The following is a 21,735-nucleotide window of genomic DNA, read 5'->3' as shown; positions in this document are numbered from 1 at the left end:
TTTTCCACTTAATCTTAGGGCTAATCTTCGGATCATTCTTGGACCATTTGGTGGAACCAATCATGATCTTTGAAGTAAAGCACCTATTTTCCTCTCCCTCTCTATAATCACGAATATAATATAATATTTCATTTTACAATATAATTTTTTCGACAATAATAGCAGAGCGGCTGCCTCCCGTGTGCTGATCAAACCTAATATATTTCTTCAAAGGAAGGCAAATTAGTGGTTGAATTCACCTACCCTTCCTGATTGACCTGAGGGAAATTTCATTTAAGTTTGGAAAATTTGCCTTGAGAATTTTCTTTTTTAGCTTCAAATAGCCCCACCCTTCTTTTCTTTAAATGTTGATGTGCAATATAAATAATGTATGCATTGCTATAGAATGTAGCATTATATACAATATCCTCATTCTAAAACCCCTGAGTGAAAACTTTTACTGGTCTAGTTTCCAGGTGAAACGTTTGAAATGCAACTTCAAAAGTCTTGCTGTTCATAAGAGTAATGCTCGGGTCATATTACATCAGTTCGTATATTTACATATATTACGTATATTTAAGTATCAGTTCGTAGATTTCGTATATTGTCGTACATTATTCTTACGAGCACGGGTCATGAGACATATTACAGTTTCACTTGGGAATACAATCAAACAGTTCGTGGTAACGAACTGTAAGTAAGGAGCGACCCGGCTCAATGGTAACCGAATATCTAGAAAACGGGTTTTTGATACCAAAAGATACATCAAGATAATTAGATTTCAATGCTGATTTCAAATATATAATTTTCATCAAGTTTGGTCCTACCCATCAAAAGTTAAGCGCCTGAGAAAATTTGGCTGATTTTCGAAAAAAGGAGGAAAGACCCCCTAAAAGTTATAGAACCTTGATGAAACTCACATCATCATATTCAGCGTATCAGAGAACCCTACTGCAGAGGTTTCAAGCTCCTATCTACAAAAATATGGAATTTTGCATTTTTGGCCAGAAGAAAGGTCACGGATGCGTGTTTATGTTTTTGTGTGTTTTTTTTTTTGTGTTTTTTTTTGTTTTTTTTTTACCAGGGGTGATCGTATCGACCCAGTGGTCCTAGAATATCTTAGGAGGACTCATTGGATCAGAAATTAAAAGTTCTAGTGCCCTTTTTAAGTGACCAAAAAAATGGAGGGCAACTAGGCCCCCTCCCAAGCTCATTTTTTTCCCAAAGTCACCTGATCAAAATTTTTAGATAGCCATTTTGTTCAGCATGGTTGAAAATATGATAAATATGTCCATTAGGATGACTTAATCCCCCAAAGTCCCTGGGGGGGGGCTGAAAGTTATGAACTTTGCCCACTGTTAAAATATAGTAATGGTTATTAGGAAGTATACAGACGTTTTCAGGGGGGATTTTTTCTGGTAGTAGAGGGGTGGGTTGGTTGGGTGTTATGTTGGAGGATCTTTCCATGAAGGAAGTTTTCATGGGGGGAGGGACATTGCTATGAAGGGGGTGCCGGATTTCCCAGCATTAAATAAAAAAAAAGATCAGAAATTAAATATAAAAGAAAACGAGTTTTCCAACTGAAAATAAGGAGTAACATCAAAACTTAAAAGGAACAGAAAATATTACGTGTATGATTGGGTTCACCCCCTAGTCAAAACCTCGCTCATTAAGCCAACAATTTTTTAGTACTTTCATAAGAGCTATTTATTCTAAATAACGGCCTTTGTGATTAAGAGGTTATTTTTGAAGAATTGGAACAAAATTCGAACTTTAGCTTAAAGAGCGAGGTATTGACTAGTAGGCAAGCCCCCTAATATACATATTAAAAATATATGAATAAAGAAGTTTGTTACGTAATTTAATTCGTAATTTACGTATATTTATTACTAATAAAAACGCTCGTAAATAAAATTAAACAAGTTTCGAGAAAGCCATTTAACCAAATAAAAGTAAAATTAATATGCAAATTTTGTGTCAATTATTCATGTACGGTAGTAGTAAGCGCCTAATGCATTGAAAATATACATTGAATTACACGAGTAGTATCTCTCGTCTGGATTCTATGGCCCCTCCGTACCAAACAGGTTTTTCTGGTAATTCTATTCTACAGGTCATTACACTCTTTGCCAAGAGATTTACGCAATTAATTAAACCTGTATTATAAAACCAGCGCGTCTTGTTTCGAGTTTTAACGGACAAGTTTTTGAAAAGCAGACAGTTTTTTTTCTTGTTTAGCATTTGCAAAAAAAGGGGTAATTAGTGAGTGGAAAATTTTTTAATGCTTTTACAATCGGAGATGTTTGATTAACCTTTGCAAAAAAGGGGTAATGGGATTTGTGAATTGGAGGAGATGCCATGATTATGTACAGTATAATACACAAGTGATGTTTTGGAGCGTATTGTCAATTTAACGAGAAAATGACTGAAAAGTGTTTTGAGGGAGATGGCTTGCATGGAGGGTTGAGTTGCATGAGAGTTCAGTTAAAGGGGGTACAGTTACACGGGGGTTTCGGTTATACAGGGGTTCAGTTACAAGGGGAGTTCAGTTGCACGGGGGTGGAGTTAAATGGGGAGTGAGTTCCACGAGAGTAGTGCTTTGTCGTGGTTGAGCTTGTCACAGTTTTCAAAGAGCTTTAAGGGGTTTGAGAGACTCAGTTGCTTGAGTCAGTATAAGTTTTCTTTTCTTGATAGCCATTGAAAATGATATTTTTGTGTTATATCATTAGTTTTCGTATATATTAATAGAGCATAACTTGGTTATTTATAATCAGTTGCCTATAACCTTGTGATGTGACTTATCATGGTACTAATTAATAACGAAATTTTTGTGTTAAATAATTATTTTTTTTATCTTTTAAAAAAGCTTTACTGGTACTGAGAGACTCAGTTGCCTAATTCCGTGTTGTTTTTCATTTCTTGGTGGTGATTAAAAACAGAATTTTTGTGTTGAATCATTAGTTTTTTTGTATCTTTTAAAAGAGATTTGAAGGGGTTGAGAGAATCAGTTGCTTGATTCCGTGTAGTTTTTTCTTTACTTGGTGGTGATTTGTTGTATCTTTTAAAAGAGCTTTACAGGGTTTGAGAGACTCAGTTGCCTAATTCCGTGTGGTTTTTCTTTACTTTGTGGTCATTAAAAACGAAATTTGTGTGTTATCTAATTATTTTTTGTATCTTTTAAAAGAGATTTACAGGTATTGAGAGAATAAGGTGCCTGATTCCTTGTGATTTTTCTTTATGTAGTAGAAGTTAAAAACGAAGATTTTTTGTTATATCGTCCGTGTGTGTATCTTAAAATTGCGCGCGCAGGGGTTTGATAAGATCAGGTTCCGGATTCGGTTTGATGTTGCTGTTCTTTGGGTTATTTAACATCGATCATAGTGGGTTAAATCAGTAGGGGTTCTAGCTTTTATAATAACATGGAAAGGTTGGAGATACTCAGTTGCTCGATTCAGGGTGATTTTTCTTTAATTAATACTGGTAAAAAAAGAAATTTTTGTGTTAAATCATTAGTTTTTGTATATATTAAAATAGCTTTAAGTTGATTTAGAGACTAAGATGAATAAATCCGTGTGGTTTTTCTTTACTTGGTGGTAATTAAAAACAAATTTTTGTGTTAAATAATTAGTTTTTGTATCTTTTAAAAGAGCTTTACGGGGATTGAGAGACTCAGTTGCCCAATTCCGTGTGATTTTTCCTTACTTGGTAGTCATTAAAAAAGAAATTTTTCTGTTAAAAAACTAGTTTTTGTATTTTTTAAAAGAGCTTTAATGGGTTTGAGAGACTCAGTTGCCTGATTCCATATGGTTTTTCTTTACTTGGTGTTCATTAAAAAAGAAATTTTTGTGTTAAATAAGTAGTTTTTTTATATTTTAAAAGATATTTAAGGGGATTTAGAGACTCAGTTGACTAATTACGTATGGTTTTTCTTTACTTTGTGGTCATTAAAAAAGAAATTTTTTTGTGAAATAAGTAGTTTTTTTATATTTTAAAAAAGCTTTATGGGGATTGAGAGACTCAGTAGCCGGATTCCGGGTGGTTTTTCTTTACTTGGTGGTCATTAAAAACGAAATTTTTTTTTTCAATAAGTAGTTTTTTTATATTTTATAATATCTGTAATGGGATTGAGAGACTCAGTTGCCTATTTCCGTGTGGTTTTTCTTTACTTGTTTGTCATTAAAATGAAATTTTTCTGTTAAATAAGTAGTTTTTGTATCTTTTAAAAGAGCTTTAAGGGGTTTGAGAGACTCAGTTGCCTGATTCCGTGTGGTTTTTCTTTACTTTGTGGTAATTAAAAAAGAAATTTTTGTGTTAAATAAGTAGTTTTTGTATCTTTTAAAAGAGCTTTACAGGGTTTGAGAGACTCAGTTGCCTAATTCCGTGTGGTTTTTCTTTACTTGGCGGTCATTAAAAACGAAATTTTTTTGTTAAATAAGTAGTTTTTGTATCTTTTAAAAGAGCTTTACGGGGATTGAGAGACTCAGTTGCCTGATTCCGTGTGGTTTTTATTTACTTGGTGGTCATTAAAAACAAAATTTTTGTGTTAAATAAGTAGTTTTTGTATCTTTTAAAATAGCTTTACGGGGTTTGAGAGACTCAGTTGCCTGATTCCGTGTGGTTTTTCTTCTTTTCAGTAAATACACTCGATATCCTAAAAGTGTTTAATTCAAACCTTTATAAAACTTCGAAATTTTTCAACTTTATTTATTTTTTTCTTTTTGTACATAACTTAAAATGTCAAAATATGCTTACAGTTCTAACAATTGCGCTCTGTGATTGTTCAGATACATGATGTGACTTTCCCACTGGTGTTCTATAGCAAGTTATTCACAGTATTTAATCGCGTACATTCATTAAATCTGCGTATCTTGATCAATGGACCCATAAACAACTTAGTGATATCCTATAAAAAAAAATTGAATATTGAACTTATTAATAAATTTTGTCTACATAAAAATGTTATTATATCTCTGAATGCCTACAAAGAGAAGTATTTAAACTTTGAAACAAGTACAGGTGGTTGCACTATTGGAAATGTATGTATGCATTGTCATGACAGTAAAGAATTAAATTTCTTTGGAATACCGAAAAAATTTCACTTTTATGTTGGTGGTTATGTGAGATTGAGATCTCAAGAGATGATTGCACTCAAATAGAATGCCAACATAAAAATAATCGTTGATGATAGAGGACAACTCCTTGCTACTGTTGCAGGTAACACATTACCTACTGATACATCCAATCGTCACCTTTCAGGTATTAGCATACGACGAAAGATAAATAAAAGAAATGCCTGCTATTATACTAATATTGTAAACCATATCTTATCTACGTGTCGAAACTGTTACCTGTGTAAAAATAATGTGATAATAGACAATGAAATTGCCAGAAAAATAAAAAGGGCATTGTCAGAAAATATCACTATGGAATATAAAGATGAATCGATGAAAAACAAAGCACCAGAAAACGTTACTGCCATTGATAAAACAGTCATTGAACCAAATAATACCAAAGACGAAAATCATATTGAGCCTTTTGATGAGACAACAGTAAAAATTGTTTATGACTCAAAATTGAATATTGATTATTCTAATGATTACAAAATAAGAGAATAAAATAGCTATAATATCAAGAGAGAACATGGTGAACTATTTTATGGAACAGATTCAAAATGTCCAAAGTTAATCATTGATATTAATAATTTTGAAAGATGATTTTAGAGGAGGATTTGAAGGTGAAACTCTGTGGTCGTTATAATACACAAGTTCCATTTGAACGGTGTTGTGAGGTCCCTTACCACAACCCCAAAGGGCTCCGATCCCCCCCCCCCCACCCCGAACGAAGTCCCCGGACCGCAAAGGCTATCTGGACCCCCAAAGGACCCCCGGCGCCCCGATGGCTCCTGAGTCCCCCATTATAATACTTTTTAAGGCTTTATTATATCTTTTCATAACAAATTATTATTTTAGGGAATTATTTCGGTGAAACAGTTAGAGACATTTTAAGAGATGATTTTAGAAGAGGACTTGAGGGTGAAACTCTGTGGTCGTTATAATACACAAGTTCCATTTGAACGGTGTTGTGAGGTCCCTTACCACAACCGCAAAGGGCTCCGATCCCCCCACTCCAACCCCGAAGTAAGCCCCCGGACATCAAAGGTTCTCTGGACCCCCAAAGGACCCCCGGCACCCCAATGCCTCCTGAGTCCCCCATTATAATACTTTTTAAGGCTTTATTATATCTTTTCAGAACAAATTATTATTTTAAGGAATTATTTCGGTAAAACGGTTAGAGACATTTTAAGAGGATTGTGAGGTCCCTTACCACAACCCCAAAGGGCTCTGACCCCCCCCCCCCAACCCCGAAGGAAGCTCCCGGACAGCAAAGGTTCTCTGGACCCCCAAAGGACCCCCGGCGCCCCGATGCCTCCTGAGTCCCCCATTATAGTACTTTTTAAGGCTTTGTTATATCTTTTCAGAACAAATTATTATTTTAGGGAATTATTTCGGTGAAACAGTTAGAGACATTTTAATAGATGATTTTAGAAGAGGACTTGAGGGTGAAACTCTGTGGTCGTTATAATACACAAGTTCCATTTGAACGGTGTTGTGAGGTCCCTTACCGCAACCCCAAAGGGCTCCGACCCCCCCAACCCAACCCCGAAGGAAGCCTCCGGACAGCAAAGGTTCTCCGAACCCTCAAAGGACCCCCGGTGCCCCGATGCCTCCTGAGTCCCCAATTATAATACTTTTTAAGGCTTTATTATATCTTTTCAGAAAAAATTATTATTTTAGGGAATTATTTCAGTGAAATACTGTTCCAAATTTTTCACAGAAGATAAAAAAGTTCAAGTTCTCTTCGGAATTTTACCAAAGAACACATTTCAATTCTAATTTCTCCAGAGAAAATAAAAATCTTCCACTTAAGTTCTTTATTTCACAAAGACATAAAGAAATTTAACGTTCAATTCTAAATTTTTCGGTGGAAGATAGAAAAAGTAATACTATACTTGTGAATATTTTCACGGAAGATAAAAAGTTCTAGTTCAATTTACAATTTCCTCAATGAAGTGAAGAAAAGTTCAAGTTCTCTTCTGAACTTTACTAAAGCAAATTCTTTCTTGAACTCGCCTCCTGGATAAATAAAAAAGACATTTCATTCAAGAAATTATGACAAATTCTAAGTAAGTAACAAACTGTTTCTTGAATCCTCCTCCTGAATGCACAATACAGTTATTTCATTTAAGAAATTACAAAAAAATTGTAAGCAAGTAACAAACTCTTTCTTGAATACACCTCGTGGATACACAATGCAGTAATTTCATTTAAGAAATTATAAAAAATTGTAAGTAATTAGCAAATTAATTCTCGAATTCAACTCCTGGATCAATAAAAAAGAAATTTCATTCAAGAAATTATGACAAAATTATAAGTAAGTAACAAAGTCTTTCTTGAAGTTACCTCATGGATACATAATGCTGAAATTTCATTTAAGAAATTGTAAGCAAGTAATAAACTCTTTCCTGAAGTCACCTTGTGGATACACAATGCAGAAATTTCATTAAAGAAATTATGAAAAAATTGTAAGTAAGTAGAAAATTCTTTATTTAATTCACCTGCTGGATAAAAAAAAGACATTTCATTCAAGAAATTATAACAAAATTCCAAGTAAGTAAGAAACTCATTATTGTTTTCACGACTTAGATACAAGATGTAGAAATTTAATTCAAGAAATTATGAAAAAATTCTCAGTAAGTAACAATTTCTTTCTTAAAGTCAACTCTTGGATAAACAATACGGAAATTTCATTCAATAAATTATGAAAAAATTATAAGCAATTAACAAACTCTTTCCTGAAGTCACCTCTTGGATACACAATGCAGAAACTTCATTTAAGAAATTATCATAAATTGTAAGTAAGTAGCAAATTCTTTCTTGAATTCGCCTCTTGGATAAACAAAAAAGTCATTTCATTCAAGAAATTATGACAAAATTCTAAATAAGTAACAAATCCTTTCTTGAAGTTACCTCATGGATACACAACGCTTTATTGTTTTCACGACTTAGATACACGATGTATAAATTTAATTCAAGAAATTTAAAAAAAAAGGAAAGTAAGTAACAAACTCTTTATTGATTTTCATCTCTTGGATACAAAAAAAAAGACATTTCATTCAAGAAATTATGACAAAATTCTAAGTAAGTAAAAAACTCATTCTTGAATTCACCGTTTACATGCACAATACAAAAATTTCATTCTATGGGACCTCTACACGTGATTAAACATGTTTTGAAACAACATGCTATTGGCTTGTCTTTCCTTGGCGCCTTTCCAAACGAGCAGGGATTCCCCACTGGTTCCTACACATTGCAAAAAAAACTGACATCTTTGTGTCGTCTCTGTATCGTTTCTTTGATGACACACACATAGAGACGAGACACGCACAGACACGACACACAAACAGAGTCATAGTGAGAGAGATATCCAAAAAGTTGGGTTGATCTAGGTTCACTTAGAGTGGCGCGCCACTCTAAGTGAAATACGGAATGAAATTTCCGTATTGTGTATCCAAGAGTTGACTTCAAGAAAGAAAATTGTTACTTACTGAGAATTTTTATTGATACAGGAGGCGAATTCGAGAAAGAATTTGCTACTTACTTACAATTTTTGATAATTTCTTAAATGAAATTTCTGCATTGTGTATCCACGAGGTGTATTCAAGAAAGAGTTTGCTATTTGCTTAAAATTTTTTCGTAATTTCTTAAATGAAATAACTGTATTGTGAATTCAAGAGGATGATTCAAGAAACAGTTTGTTACTTACTTAGAATTTGTCATAATTTCTTGAATGAAATGTCTTTTTTATTTACCCAGGAGGCGAGTTCAAGAAAGAATTTGCTTTAGTAAAGTTCAGAAAAGAAATTGAACTTTTCTTCACTTAGTTGAGAAAATTGTAAATTGAACTAGAACTTTTTATCGTCTGGGAAAATACTCACAAGTATGGTATTACTTTTTCTATCTTCCACTGAAAATTTAGAATTGAACTTTAAATCTCTTTATGTCTTTGTGAAATAAAGAACTTAAGTGTAAGACTTTTATTTCCTTTGGTGAAATTAGAATTGAAATGTGTTCTTTGGTAAAATTCCGAAGAGAACTTGAACTTTTTTATCTTCTGTGAAAAATTTGGAACAGTATTTTAAATTTTTCATCTCTTCGAGAAAATATTCACAGGTATGGTATTACTTTTTCTATCTTCCACATAAAATTTAGAATTTAACTTTAAACTTCTTTATGTCTTTGCTAAATAAAGAACTTAGGTGGAAGATTTTTATTTTCTCTGGTGAAATTAGAATTGAATTGTGTTCTTTGGTAAAATTCAGAAGAGAACTTGAATTCTTCTTCACCTCGTTGAGAAAATTTTGAATTAAACTAGAACTTCTTACCTTCTTTGAAAATATTCACCAGACTGGTATTAATTTTTCTATCTTCCATCGAAAAAATTAGAATTGAAATATACATTTATTTAAGTCTTTGTAAAATAAATAACTTAGGTGGAATATTTTTGTTTTCTCTGTAGAAATTAGAATTGAATTATGTTCTGTGGTATAATTCAGTAGAAAACTTGAACTTTTCTTCACTTCGTTGAGAAAATTTTAAATTGAACTAGAAATTTTTTATCTTCCGTGAAAATATTCACAAGTATGGTATTACTTTTTGTATCTTCCAACGAAAAATTTAGAATTGAACTTTAAATTTCCTTATGTCTTTGTGAAATAAAGAACTTAAGTGGAAGATTTTTATTTTCTCTGGTGAAATTAGAATTGAATTGTGTTCTTTGGTAAAATTCAGAAGAGAACTTGAACTTTTCTTCACTTCGTTGAGAAAATTTTAAATTGAACTAGAACTTTTTATCTTCCTTGAAAATATTAACAATTATGTTTCTATTTTTTCTATCTCCAACCGAAAAATTTAGAATCGAACTTTGAATTTCATTATGTCTTTGTGAAATAATGAACTGAAGCGTAAGATTTTTATTTTATCTGGAGAAATTATAATTGAATTGTGTTCTTTGGTAAAATTCAGAAGAGAACTTGAATTCTTCTTCACTTCGTTGATAAAATTTAAAATTGAACTAGAACTTTTTATCTTCCGGGAAAATATTCACAAGTATGGTATTACTTCTTCTATTTTACACCGAAAAATTTAGAATTGAACTTTAAATTTATTTATGTCATTTTCAAATAAGTAAATTATGTGGAATATTTTTATTTTCTATGGAGAAATTATATTTGAATTTTGTTCTTTGGTAAAATTCAGTAGGGAACTTGAACTTTTCTTCATTTCATTGAGAAAATTTAAAATTAAACTAGAACTTTTTATCTTCCGTGAAAATATTCACAAGTATGGTATTACTTTTTCTATCTTCCACTGAAAAATTTAGAATTGAACTTTAAATTTCTTTATGTCTTTGTGAAATAAAGAACTTAAGTGGAAGATTTTTATTTTCCCTGGATAAATTAGAATTGAATTGTGTTCTTTGGTAAAATTCAGTAGAGAACTTGAACTTTCCTTGACTTCGTTGAGAAAATTTTGAATTGAACTTTAAATTTTCTCATCTCTTTGAGAAAAGTCGGAACTGAATTTAAGAAAATTTAGAATTAAAGTGAAACTTTCTATCTTCATAGAAAATAATCACAATCATAGTATAACTTTTCTTATCTTCTATTAAAAAATTAGAACTGAACTTAAAATTTTTTTTGTCTTGTCGAACTTAAAACAGACTTGGTATCATCACCGACAAAATACTAAGAAACTTTAGCTCAGAAGAGTATGGTATTTCCAACTACTGTTCACAAACTAGAAGTTTCAGAAAACGAAGATATATGAGGGACTAAGAATCCTAGCTCTCAAAAGTCCAAAAAGCAAACTACACCTCCCAAATCATAATTTTCTGAAGGCACACACCTATGAAATGCTAAGAAATCTAACTCAGAAAAGTCAAAAATAGCAAACCACTCATTCCCAAATCATAGGTTTCAGTCAACACACACCTACGAAAGGCTAAGAAATCCAGCTCAGAAAAGTCAAAAAATAGCAACCCACACATCCCGAATCATAGGTTTCAGACACCACATACCTACGAAAGACTAAGAAATCTGGTTATGGAAATTCGGAAATAGTAAATTACATACTTCAAATCATAAGTTTCAGACAACACACACCTATGAAATACTAAGAAACCTTAGCTCAGAAAATCTTGAAATAGCAAAGTATTCATCCCAAACTATAGGTTTCAGACAAAAAACACCTCTGAGGGCCTGTTTCACCAAAATAATTCCCTAAAATAATAATTTTTTCTGAAAATATATAATAAAACCTTAAAAAGTATTATAATGGAGGCTCGGGAGTCTGTGGGGCGCCGGGGGCCCCTTGGGGAGCGTAGAGAACCTTGGAGGACCGGGGGCTTCCTTCGGGGTTGGTGTGGGGGGATCGGAGCCCTTTGGGGTTGGGGTAAGGGACCTCACAACACTATTCAAATGGAACTTGTGTATTGTAACGACCACAGAGTTTCATCCTCAAATCATCTTCTAAAATAATCATTCAAAATGTCTCTAACTGTTTCACCGAAATAATTCCCTAAAATAATAATTTATTCTGAAAAGATATAATAAAACCTTAAAAAGTATTATAATGGAGGCTCAGGAGTCTTTGGACGCCGGGTGGTCACAAAAAATCAGAAAAAATGTTCAATGTTCCTTTAGTACCTACGCAATTAGATTAAAAATGAAGATATTTATTCTATAACGACCACAGAGTTTCACCCTCAGGTCCTCTTCTAAAATCATCTCTTAAAATGTCTCTAACTGTTTCACCGAAATAAATCCCTAAACGAAAAGATATAATAAAGCCTTAAAAAGTATTATAATGGGGGACTCAGGAGCCATTGGGGCGCCGGGGGCCCTTTGGGAGTCCAGAGACCCTTTGAGGACCGGGGGGGGGGGTTCTTTGGGGGGTGAGGTGGGGGAGCGGAGCCTTTTGGGGTTGTGTTAAGGGGACCTCACAACACTGTTCAAATGGAACTTGTGTATTATAACGACCACAGAGTTTCACCCTCAAGTCCTCTTCTAAAATCATCTCTTAAAATGTCTCTAACTGTTTCACTGAAATAATTCCCTAAAATAATAATTTGTCCTGAAAAGATATAATAAAGCCCTAAAAAGTATTATAAGGGGGGACTCCGGCGGCATCGGGGCGCGGGGGGTCCTTTGGGGGTCCAGAGACCCTTTGAGGTCGGGGGGCTTCCTTCGGGGTTGGGGTGGGGGGATCGGATGCCTTTTGAGTTCTGGTAAGGGACCTCACAACACTTTTCAAATGGAACGTGTGTATTATAACGACCACAGAGTTTCGCCCTCAAGTCCTCTTCTAAAATCATCACTTAAAATGTCTCTAACTGTTTCACCGAAATAATTGCATAAAATAATAATTTGTTCTGAAAAAATATAATAAAGCCTTAAAAAGTCTTATAATGGGGGACTCAGGCGGCATTTGGGTGCCGGGGGTCCTTTGGGGGTCCAGAGAGCCTTTGCTGTCCGGGGGCTTCCTTCGGGGTTGGGGTGGGGGGGGGGGGTCGGAGCCCTTTGGGGTTGTGGTAAGGGACCTCACAAGCCTCTTAAAATGTCTCTAACTGTTTCACCGAAATAATTCCCTAAAATAATAATTTGTTCTGAAAAGATATAATAAAGCCTTAAAAAGTATTATAATGGGGGACTCAGGAGGCATCGGGGTGCCTGGGGTCCTTTGGGGGTCCAGAGAACCTTTAATGTCCGGGGGCTTCCTTGGGGGTGGGGGGGGGGGCATCGGAGCCCTTTGGAGTTGTGGTAAGGGACCTCACAACACCGTTCAAATGGAACTTGTGTATTATAACGACCACAGAGTTTCACCTTCAAATCCTCCTCTAAAATCATCTTTTAAAATGTCTCTAACTGTTTCACCGAAATAATTCCCTAAAATAATAATTTTTTCTGAAAAGATATAATAAAGCCTTAAAAAGTATTATAATGGAGGCTCAGGAGTCTTTGGGCGCCAGGTGGTCACACAAAATCAGAAAAAATGTTCAATGTTCCTTTAGTACCTACGCAATTAGATTAAAAATGAAGATATTTATTCTATAACGACCACAGAGTTTCACCCTCAGGTCCTCTTCTAAAATCATCTCTTAAAATGTCTCTAACTGTTTCACCGAAATAATTCCCTAAACGAAAAGATATAATAAAGCCTTAAAAAGTTTTATAATGGGGGACTCAGGAGCCATTGGGGCGCCGGGGGCCCTTTGGGAGTCCAGAGAACCTTTGAGGAACGGGGGGGGGGGGTTCCTTGGGGGGTGGGGGGGGGGCTCGGCGCCCTTTGGGGTTGTGGTAAGGGGACCTCACAAAACTGTTCAAATGGAACTTGTGTTTTATAACGACCACAGAGTTTCACCCTCAAGTCCTCTTCTAAAATCATCTCTTAAAATGTCTCTAACTGTTTCACTGAAATAATTCCCTAAAATAATAATTTGTTCTGAAAAGATATAATAAAGCCTTAAAAAGTATTATAATGGGGGACTCAGGAGGCATCGGGGCGCCAGGGGTCCTTGGGGGTCCAGAGAACCTTTGCTGTCCGGGGGCTTCCTTCGGGGTTGGGGTGGGGGGGTCGGAGCCCTTTGGGGTTGTGGTAAGGGACCTCACAACACCGTTCAAATGGAACTTGTGTATTATAACGACCACAGAGTTTCACCCTCAAATCCTCTTCTAAAATCATCATTCAAAATGTCTCTAACTGTTTAACCAAAATAATTCTCTAAAATAATAATTTGTTCTGAAAAGATATAATAAACCCTTAAAAAGTATTATAATGGGGGACTCAGGAGGCATCGGGGCGCTGGGGATTCTGTGAGGGTCACGAGAACCTTTGCTGTCAGGGGGCTTCCTTCGGGGTTAGGGTGGGGGGTGGGGGTGTCGGAGCCCTTTGGGGTTGTGGTAAGGGACCTCACAATCCTCTTAAAATGTCTCTAACTGTTTCACCGAAGTAATTCCCTAAAATAATAATTTGTTCTGAAAAGATATAATAAAGCCTTAATAAGTATTATAATGGGGGACTCTGGAGGGATCGGGGCACGGGGGGGCCTTTGGGGGTCCAGAGAACCTTTGCTGTCTGGAGCTTCCTTGGGAGGTGGGGTGGGGGGATCGGAGCCCTTTGGGGTTCTGGTAAGGGACCTCACAACACCGTTTAAATGGAACGTGTGTATTATAACGACCACAGAGTTTCACCCTCAAGTCCTCTTGTAAAATCATCTCTTAAAATGTCTCTAACTGTTTCACCGAAATAATTCCCTAAAATAATAATTTGTTCTGAAAAGATATAATAAAGCCTTAAAAAGTATTATAATGGGGGACTCAGGAGCCATCAGGGCGCCGGGGGTCCTTTGAGGGTCCAGAGAACCTTTGCTGTCCGGGGGCTTCCTTCGGGGTGGGGGTGGGGTGATTGGAGCCCTTTGGGGTTGTGGTAAGGGACCTCACAACACCGTTCAAATGGATCTTGTGTATTATAACGACCACAGAGTTTCACCTTCAAATCCTCCTCTAAAATCATCTTTCAAAATGTCTCTAACTGTTTCACCGAAATAATTCCCTAAAATAATAATTTGTTCTGAAAAGATATAATAAAGCCTTAAAAAGTATTATAATGGAGGCTCAGGAGTCTTTGGGGCGCCGGGTGGTCACACAAAATCAGAAAAAATGTTCAATGTTCCATTAGTACCTATGCAATTAGATTAAAAATGAAGAAATTTCTGCAGAGTTTCAGGTAGCTATGGCTAAGTTTGCTAAAGTACCAGTTATTTTCTTGCGAAAACACACAAAATCAGAAAAAAGAACTGACCCCCCCCTGGCACTGAACCCCGGACTAACCGACACCCCCACCACCTGTACCCCCCCAGTAACAGAACCCCGGTATAACCGAAACCCAGTACAACTAAACCACCGTGCTACTCGACCCCATTTAACTACTCACAGTGTAACTGAATCCGTATGTAACTGAAGCCTCGTGCAACTCAACTCCCTCAAAACACTTTTCAGCCATTTCTTGTTAATTTTTCTTATTTCTAAACTATTTAAAATTGACAACACTGTGCAAATCATCACTTGTCTATTATACAGTACACATTCATCCCATCTCCTCTAAAACACTTTTCAGTCATTTCCTGTTAAAATTATCCAATCACTAATTACCCCTTTTTTTCTCCACCTTCAAATGCTTCTTTAGTGCCTACGCCCAGTTAACTCTAAGATGTAAATTGATTAAGCCTCTCGCAATAACAACGGTTTTTTTTTTTTAATTGAGTACATTATAGCTTGGCGAGGTTTTTTAGAAAACTGACCAATCAAGTTATTATATTGGACTAACCACCAACTTTCTCTAATCGACTGACACACAAAAAATCAATGTCATAATAGAAAACATGTCTATCAAGCCATGTAGAGTTCATTGTAATAGGCAAATGACCCTGGTAACCCCAATTACTTGAAAATACACACACATATCAACGTGTAATTCAATGTATATTTTCAATGCATTAGGCGCTTACTACTTACGGTGACCCAAAATCAAAACCTGCATTAATTCAAAAACGTTCAAAAATTAAATAAAAAAACAAGTTTTTTTAACTGAAAGCAAGGAACGACGTTAAAACTTAAAACGAACATAAATTATTCTGTATATGAAAGGGGCTGTCTCCTCCTCAACGTCTCGCTCTTTACGATGAAGTTTGGCTTTCTCACAACTCTATTTTTTTTAAACAATAAAAAACTTTAGCGTAAAGAGCGAGGTGTTGAGGAGGGGACAGCACCCTTTCATATACGGACTAATTTCTGTACGTTTTAAGTTTTAACGCCGTTCCTTACTTTCAGTTAAAAAAAACTTGTTTTTTTTTATTTAATCAAAATTAAGCGCGACTGCAGCGCTAATTACGTATCCTGCTCTAAATTTCTCGAGTTGAATGATGTTATACATTCAAACATAAAATGTATTTCACACCAACCATAATAAATATTTATGACATAGTTAAATCAGATAAGATGGATCCTTGGGAATAGCCACAATCTCCAGTGTCGATGCTTAGTGTAATTTTGGGTGGGATCTCATTCAGAGAAGTGCTTATAACTTCATGTCTCTTGCCTGGCTTGTTAGATACTAACTGCGGATGAATTGATATCCGAATCCCCTGAATCTGTCCTTCTTGTTTAACTGTCGCTCCCCATAGTACTGTCATCTTTGACAGATCAGAAAAACGACCTGTAGTTTGTGGCGAATCCTTCAGGTAGTTTTCCTATCTGTAAAATGAATCTAATCCCCCCCCCAGACACATTTTTGTAGGAAAGTACTTGCTAAAATTCAGATAATTAAAGATCTCGTACGGGGAAGAAAATATTTTTTTGCGTAAATACTGATGAAGACCACACTGCCTCCATCGTACAAAAAATAAAAGATAATTAGGAAATGTGTGGATACAGTGAATAACATGGTAGTACAATTTGTTCGAATATATATTCAACAGCCATCTTCAGCGAAATACAATATAAAACAAATAAAAATAAAACAAATTACTCAAAAAATCACATCGACCAAACAAATTTTTGACTAAAATCATGAAATAAATTTCTTTAAAAGAGTCTAGGCTTCCTCTCCTCACGTAGGTTCAGCCAAGAATGAAAAAACAAAAGATTGATTCTTTCAATCTACCCAGATTGATTAAAAATTGAAACAATTTTTCAGTTTTGGCTAAACCTAATTAATGTGAGCAATCCTTGACTCTTTTAAAGATATCTATTTCATGATTTTCTTTAATGTAGTTTTTTTTAGGAAGCTTGTTTTTTTGTTTTTTTTATATTGTATTTTGCTGATGACGGCTGTTGAATATGAAAAAGTATATAATTGCTCTCTCCGTTATCTAAGTATAAAAACAAGCATTTATTTATGGTGATTGGTTATTGAAGCTAAGCCATCCTTGGGCTTCAGTAGTAACGTAGTAGCCTATCTTCTTTCCTTATTCTTTAGAAGTGATTGTATTATCTGCCCTAGTGTCTTTGTTCATATTAGGGTTTATTGTTTTGAGTTGTATTTTAGTTTTCCTTTGCTCTTTTTATCCTGCTTCGTCTTTTTGATTTATGCGAATGGCTTCAGAAAGACAATAATTTTAAAACCCATTTTAAATTTGCTACCCTTCCAGAATCGTCATTCACATAGTTAACAATTTAGTTTGGGCATACTAGCAGAAAATTATTGTTTACTACTAAAGCGTGGAAACATGCCAAAAAGATTTGGTGCTAACTTTTTATTTTCTTGATAGGTTCAATCTCAGACTCTGGTCACTACAAAGCCCGTGCTGAAAATGAAGCAGGTATTTCAGTGAGTAGTGCTGATATTCTTGTTCACCACTCAGGACAAGAAATTATTACCACCGAAAACTTGGAAAGCAAATTTGAAACTAAAATGGAAAGAAGAGAACAAAGTGTTTCTGACTTCCTTCAAAGAGCTAGTTTTGACATCAATCAGCAACTTCTTGGAAAACTGGCGGCTCAAGATACTAACGGCCGGATTTCAGATACTAAAGAAGAAAAGAATACGACAATCAAAAATGATAAAGAGACTAAAAAAATAGAATTAGGAGAAGAAAAATCAATCAAGAGCAAAAGAATAAAGCACGAACCAGTTTCACTGAAAGCAAAAAAGCTCGATGAGTTTTCGAAAAGCCTTTCTCCGACAACCGTTCCTGGGGGTGTTAGGCTACTACCAACGCCTACAGAAGAAAAATCAAAACCTAAATGCACAGAAGAGAAGTTAGTAGTAGAAACCGTGGTTTCTCAAAGGGAAGGAATTGATTTTAAGTTTTGTTCACTTGAAAAACTTGAACCTTTTCCATTTGAGCCTGAACCACTTAGACCTCGGCCACCTGTAGGTCCACCGCTTCGCAAGCCATCAAAATTTGTAAAGGGAGAATCTAAAGAGAGTGACTATGAAAGTGACCTAGATTCTCGCTTATCTGTAAAGTGGGTACCACCCGGTAGCGATACTGAATGTGAGCATGCCTACCAAAAAGTTAAGCTAAACGTGAAAGAAAAGAAGAAAAGGCTGCAGGGAGAGCGGCAAAAGAGTCCAACCCCACCTACTGAGTTTGATGTTCCTCCTCTTATCGAGGGACCTCCACGACCAAAAATCAATATAATAGAAACAGTATCAGCAATCAGACAAGCTTCAAGTAGAGAGAGTAGTATTGCACCAAATCAGTCAAGACCCGAGACGCCTCTCAGCACACGATCTGTGGAGAATATCCGAGGAGACAGAAAATCGATGCAGTCACCTAGACCAAAGCTCGAGGCTCTTGAAATGGAAAAGAAATGGGTTCCAAAGAAGCAGATGAATGATATTGTTATAGTTAAGCAGCCAATTGTTCACACAACAGAAATGAAGCAAAGCACATCACCACTCCCTTCACACGAAGCCTTACTAATGGAAAAACAATGGGGCAAGAAGATGGGAGCTAACAGCATAGTTTGGCCCCCTGTGAATGAAGATGATAAATCATTTGAAGGAAGTGCCAATATAACTAGCGAGGTAAAGCATCATGAGCATATCGTAACTTCTTCCTGTCGGAAAGAATTTTCAACCTCCAAAAGTAGTACTGAGCACAAACAGTTTACAACTACCAATGAAATAGCAAGAAGACAAGAAGGCTCTTCAACTGATCATTCATTTCATCTAAACTCGGCATTTAAGGAAGGTTATTTAGTTGGTATAAAAGCATCAGATAATAATTTGTCTGTCATTAGGGCTAATGTGTCAGAATCAGCAACATCAAAATTGAGGCACGATCACCCTCAAGCTGTAGCAGAACTAGCACCGGCAGAATCAACAGAAATCCATAACCAAGAAAAAGAGGAGTCGCAAGCGGAAATGAATTTAGATCATTTTTCTGGCCTGTCAAGGATGAAAGCACTATGGGAGGCAAAAGTTCAACAAGAAGGACAGATTCAGGAGATTCGAACATCTGTTCATCAGCAGTTAGTATCTAATGAGCAAACTAAGAAAGATGAAGTTATAAGCACTACCCTGCTTGATATTTCACCCCAAAAGACCCTAGGCATCGATAGTGAAGATTGTGGCTTACAGCACGAGGTACTAACGCTTTTGACTATCCTATTTTTAATAATTTGATTTTTCACTTACTTTTTGTGCTGTACGAAACTAAATAAACCCAAAAATTCGAGATTGTAAACATTATACTGAAGGAGACAGATGCAATAAGGTAGTGAATGGTGACTAAAATTTAAAGGAAATTATTTAAAACAGATAACATTGAAAAGTATGCTATTGTAAAAATCTGCCTTTCAGCAAAAGAAAAAAAAATATTCACTCACTCGTGGAAAAGAGAGAGAGACATAAAGGGAGAGGGGGAAAGAGAGAGAGGAAGAGAGGGGTGGAGAGAGAGTGATTAAATTTTAAAGATAGCCTAACTGTTTTAGATACGTTTTTGTGAGTTTTTTTGCTCTTCTTTTTTAATGTTTAAAATTTAATGGGACCAGTTATTGATATTTCTTACTTTTTTAAATAATTTTGTTTCTAATACTTTCTCTTCCAATGGTTACTCATATTGCATTCTGCTCTTATTTGGTATAATATTCCTACTATATATTTGGTATATAATATTTGGTATATAATTTTGGTATTTGGTATATAATAACCTATTAATATTCCTTTTGTGGTGTACCCAATTTTGTACCCACTTATTCCCCAACGGTTAAAAGGCCAGTTTTCAGACTTAGCAGGAGAGCGAAAACGAATAAATCTTCTGTAGAATTTAAAGATTCAGAAGGTTTTGTTTTTCTTGTTCTATTATTGTAGTTTTTTTATTATTCTTTATTATTCCGTTATCACATCTATTGTTCGTTTCTTTCACTCTTTTAACAAATTTGGACATGTGGGCTTGTGATCATTTGGCAGAATGCCTTGTGATTGCATACAGTAGATTCTATTCTAACAATGGGGAACTGTTTTAAGATATTTTTAACTTCAAATATGATGCCTCAAGTTGAATAATTCAATAAAATTTTCTTTGACAATTTTTTCCAACAGTCAGGGACCGGGGGTGTATCTAAGACCTTATTTTGTCGGTCGTTGTTTATTTAACGAACTTTTTATTTAAAGTGGTATTTATTTATTTTACGATATACCTTTCAGATTATATAGGTAGATGAAATATATACGTACAAAAAGTAAATCTTGGTCGCAAAACATTCAATTTTTCCAATCAGGGGCTCCTGGTTTACAGATTATGGATCTATATCTATTCCAAAAATGTAGATGTACTAGAAAACTTTCGTGTTGTACTAGTAAAATCCATAAATAATAAAGAATCTCATGATTCTGAAGCTTAATACCTCCAATATGTTTTTGTACACCCCTTATGGCGCTACCCAAGGAAAACAGTGTCATGGTTGCCTGTTTGATACTGCACATGCTATTTTTGTTATATATTATTTATATATTTATTAAATATTAATGTGAATCAGATTAATAATACATAGGCTATGTTTATTAAATAGAAGTTATTTTATTAAATATTATCATTAAACATTATTTTGATACTTCTCATTTGCACTTGGGGGTGTGTATTCGCTGTCACGCCTAAAAGTCGCGTTTTTCATCCTTAAGCTTCTCAAATAATTGATAAAAACAGTTTTCTAAGCAACCCTAAAAGGGAATATCGGTAGGGCAATATATGCTCACTCACACTTTGATTTTGACACTTGGAGTAGTGCTCACTCGCATCCCTACGACTAGTAGGCCTTACAGTGAGAATATGTGTGTCGCTTTTTTATGTTACTGTTTGCTGTGGTGTCTCTGCTTTTGGCTTAAAGTTTCTTTCATTCTGCCAAGTTTTTATTATGAATTGTTGAATTTTCATCGTTTTAAACTGAATTTTATAGGTCACGTGTGACACCCTTAAACTTCTCTAATAATTATTAAAACGGTTTTTGAAGCTACCCTAAGCAGGGATCCCAGTAGGGCAATATTTGCTCACTCACATTTTGACACTTTGACATTTTGAGGGGTGCTCACTCACTCCCCATCGTCAACATTCTTTGGCTGATTCTTTTGGCTTTGATAAAACTACGCAAACTGTTTTTGGCAATTATCTTGAAAGCATCGAAATGTCAGATACGACCAGTAGGCTTAACAGTGATAATATGTAGGTCGCAGTTTGCTGTTAGTGTTTGCTATTGTGTATGTTTTTGGCTTCAAGTTTTATTTTATTTTGCCAAGTTTTGAATTGTAGATGATCGATTTTTTATTTCTCTAGAAGCACTGGTGGTCTTAGGGGGACAGAGGGGACACTTACCCGTGCTCAGAAATTATAAGACAAGAAATTTCAAATAAGTAATCCAACGGTTAGAATAATATTTGAAGTTTTATTTTTATATAAATAAAGTAGAGGGCGCAGTTGGCAGTCCGTATAAGCAAATTGAATCCAAAATTTTCACTTTTCGCATATCTTCATCGCCATTCCTTGAAAATAAAAGTAAGTAGATGACATTTAATTAATTTTAATGTTTTTGTAGGATTTTGTATTAAAATTTTGCCAATAAATGAAAGTTTTGTTAATAAATGAAAACTAAGTTAAGATTTGGCCTGAAAATTTTTTGGCGACAGGAGGGAGGAG

General features: G+C 35.1%; 1 protein-coding gene across 3 annotated transcripts in view; it reads left to right on the top strand.

Annotated features, from left to right (window-relative positions):
* The window catches only part of zormin (spectrin and immunoglobulin domain-containing protein zormin), a 168,240-nt gene that overhangs the window by 98,061 nt on the left and 48,444 nt on the right, over positions 1 to 21,735 (top strand). For all 3 annotated transcript variants that reach the window (XM_089097975.1, XM_089097974.1, XM_089097976.1), the window contains exon 10: positions 17,365 to 19,190. In XM_089097975.1, the coding sequence (XP_088954101.1) occupies positions 17,365 to 19,190 (1,826 nt within the window). The remainder of the gene's footprint in view (positions 1 to 17,364; positions 19,191 to 21,735) is intronic.

This window comes from Artemia sp. Qi Xiang Cuo, chromosome 12, assembly GCF_049724085.1.
Source record: "Artemia sp. Qi Xiang Cuo chromosome 12, ASM4972408v1, whole genome shotgun sequence".
Classification (NCBI taxonomy): Eukaryota; Metazoa; Arthropoda; class Branchiopoda; order Anostraca; family Artemiidae; genus Artemia; species Artemia sp. Qi Xiang Cuo.
This window is presented reverse-complemented; position numbering and strand designations above follow the sequence as displayed.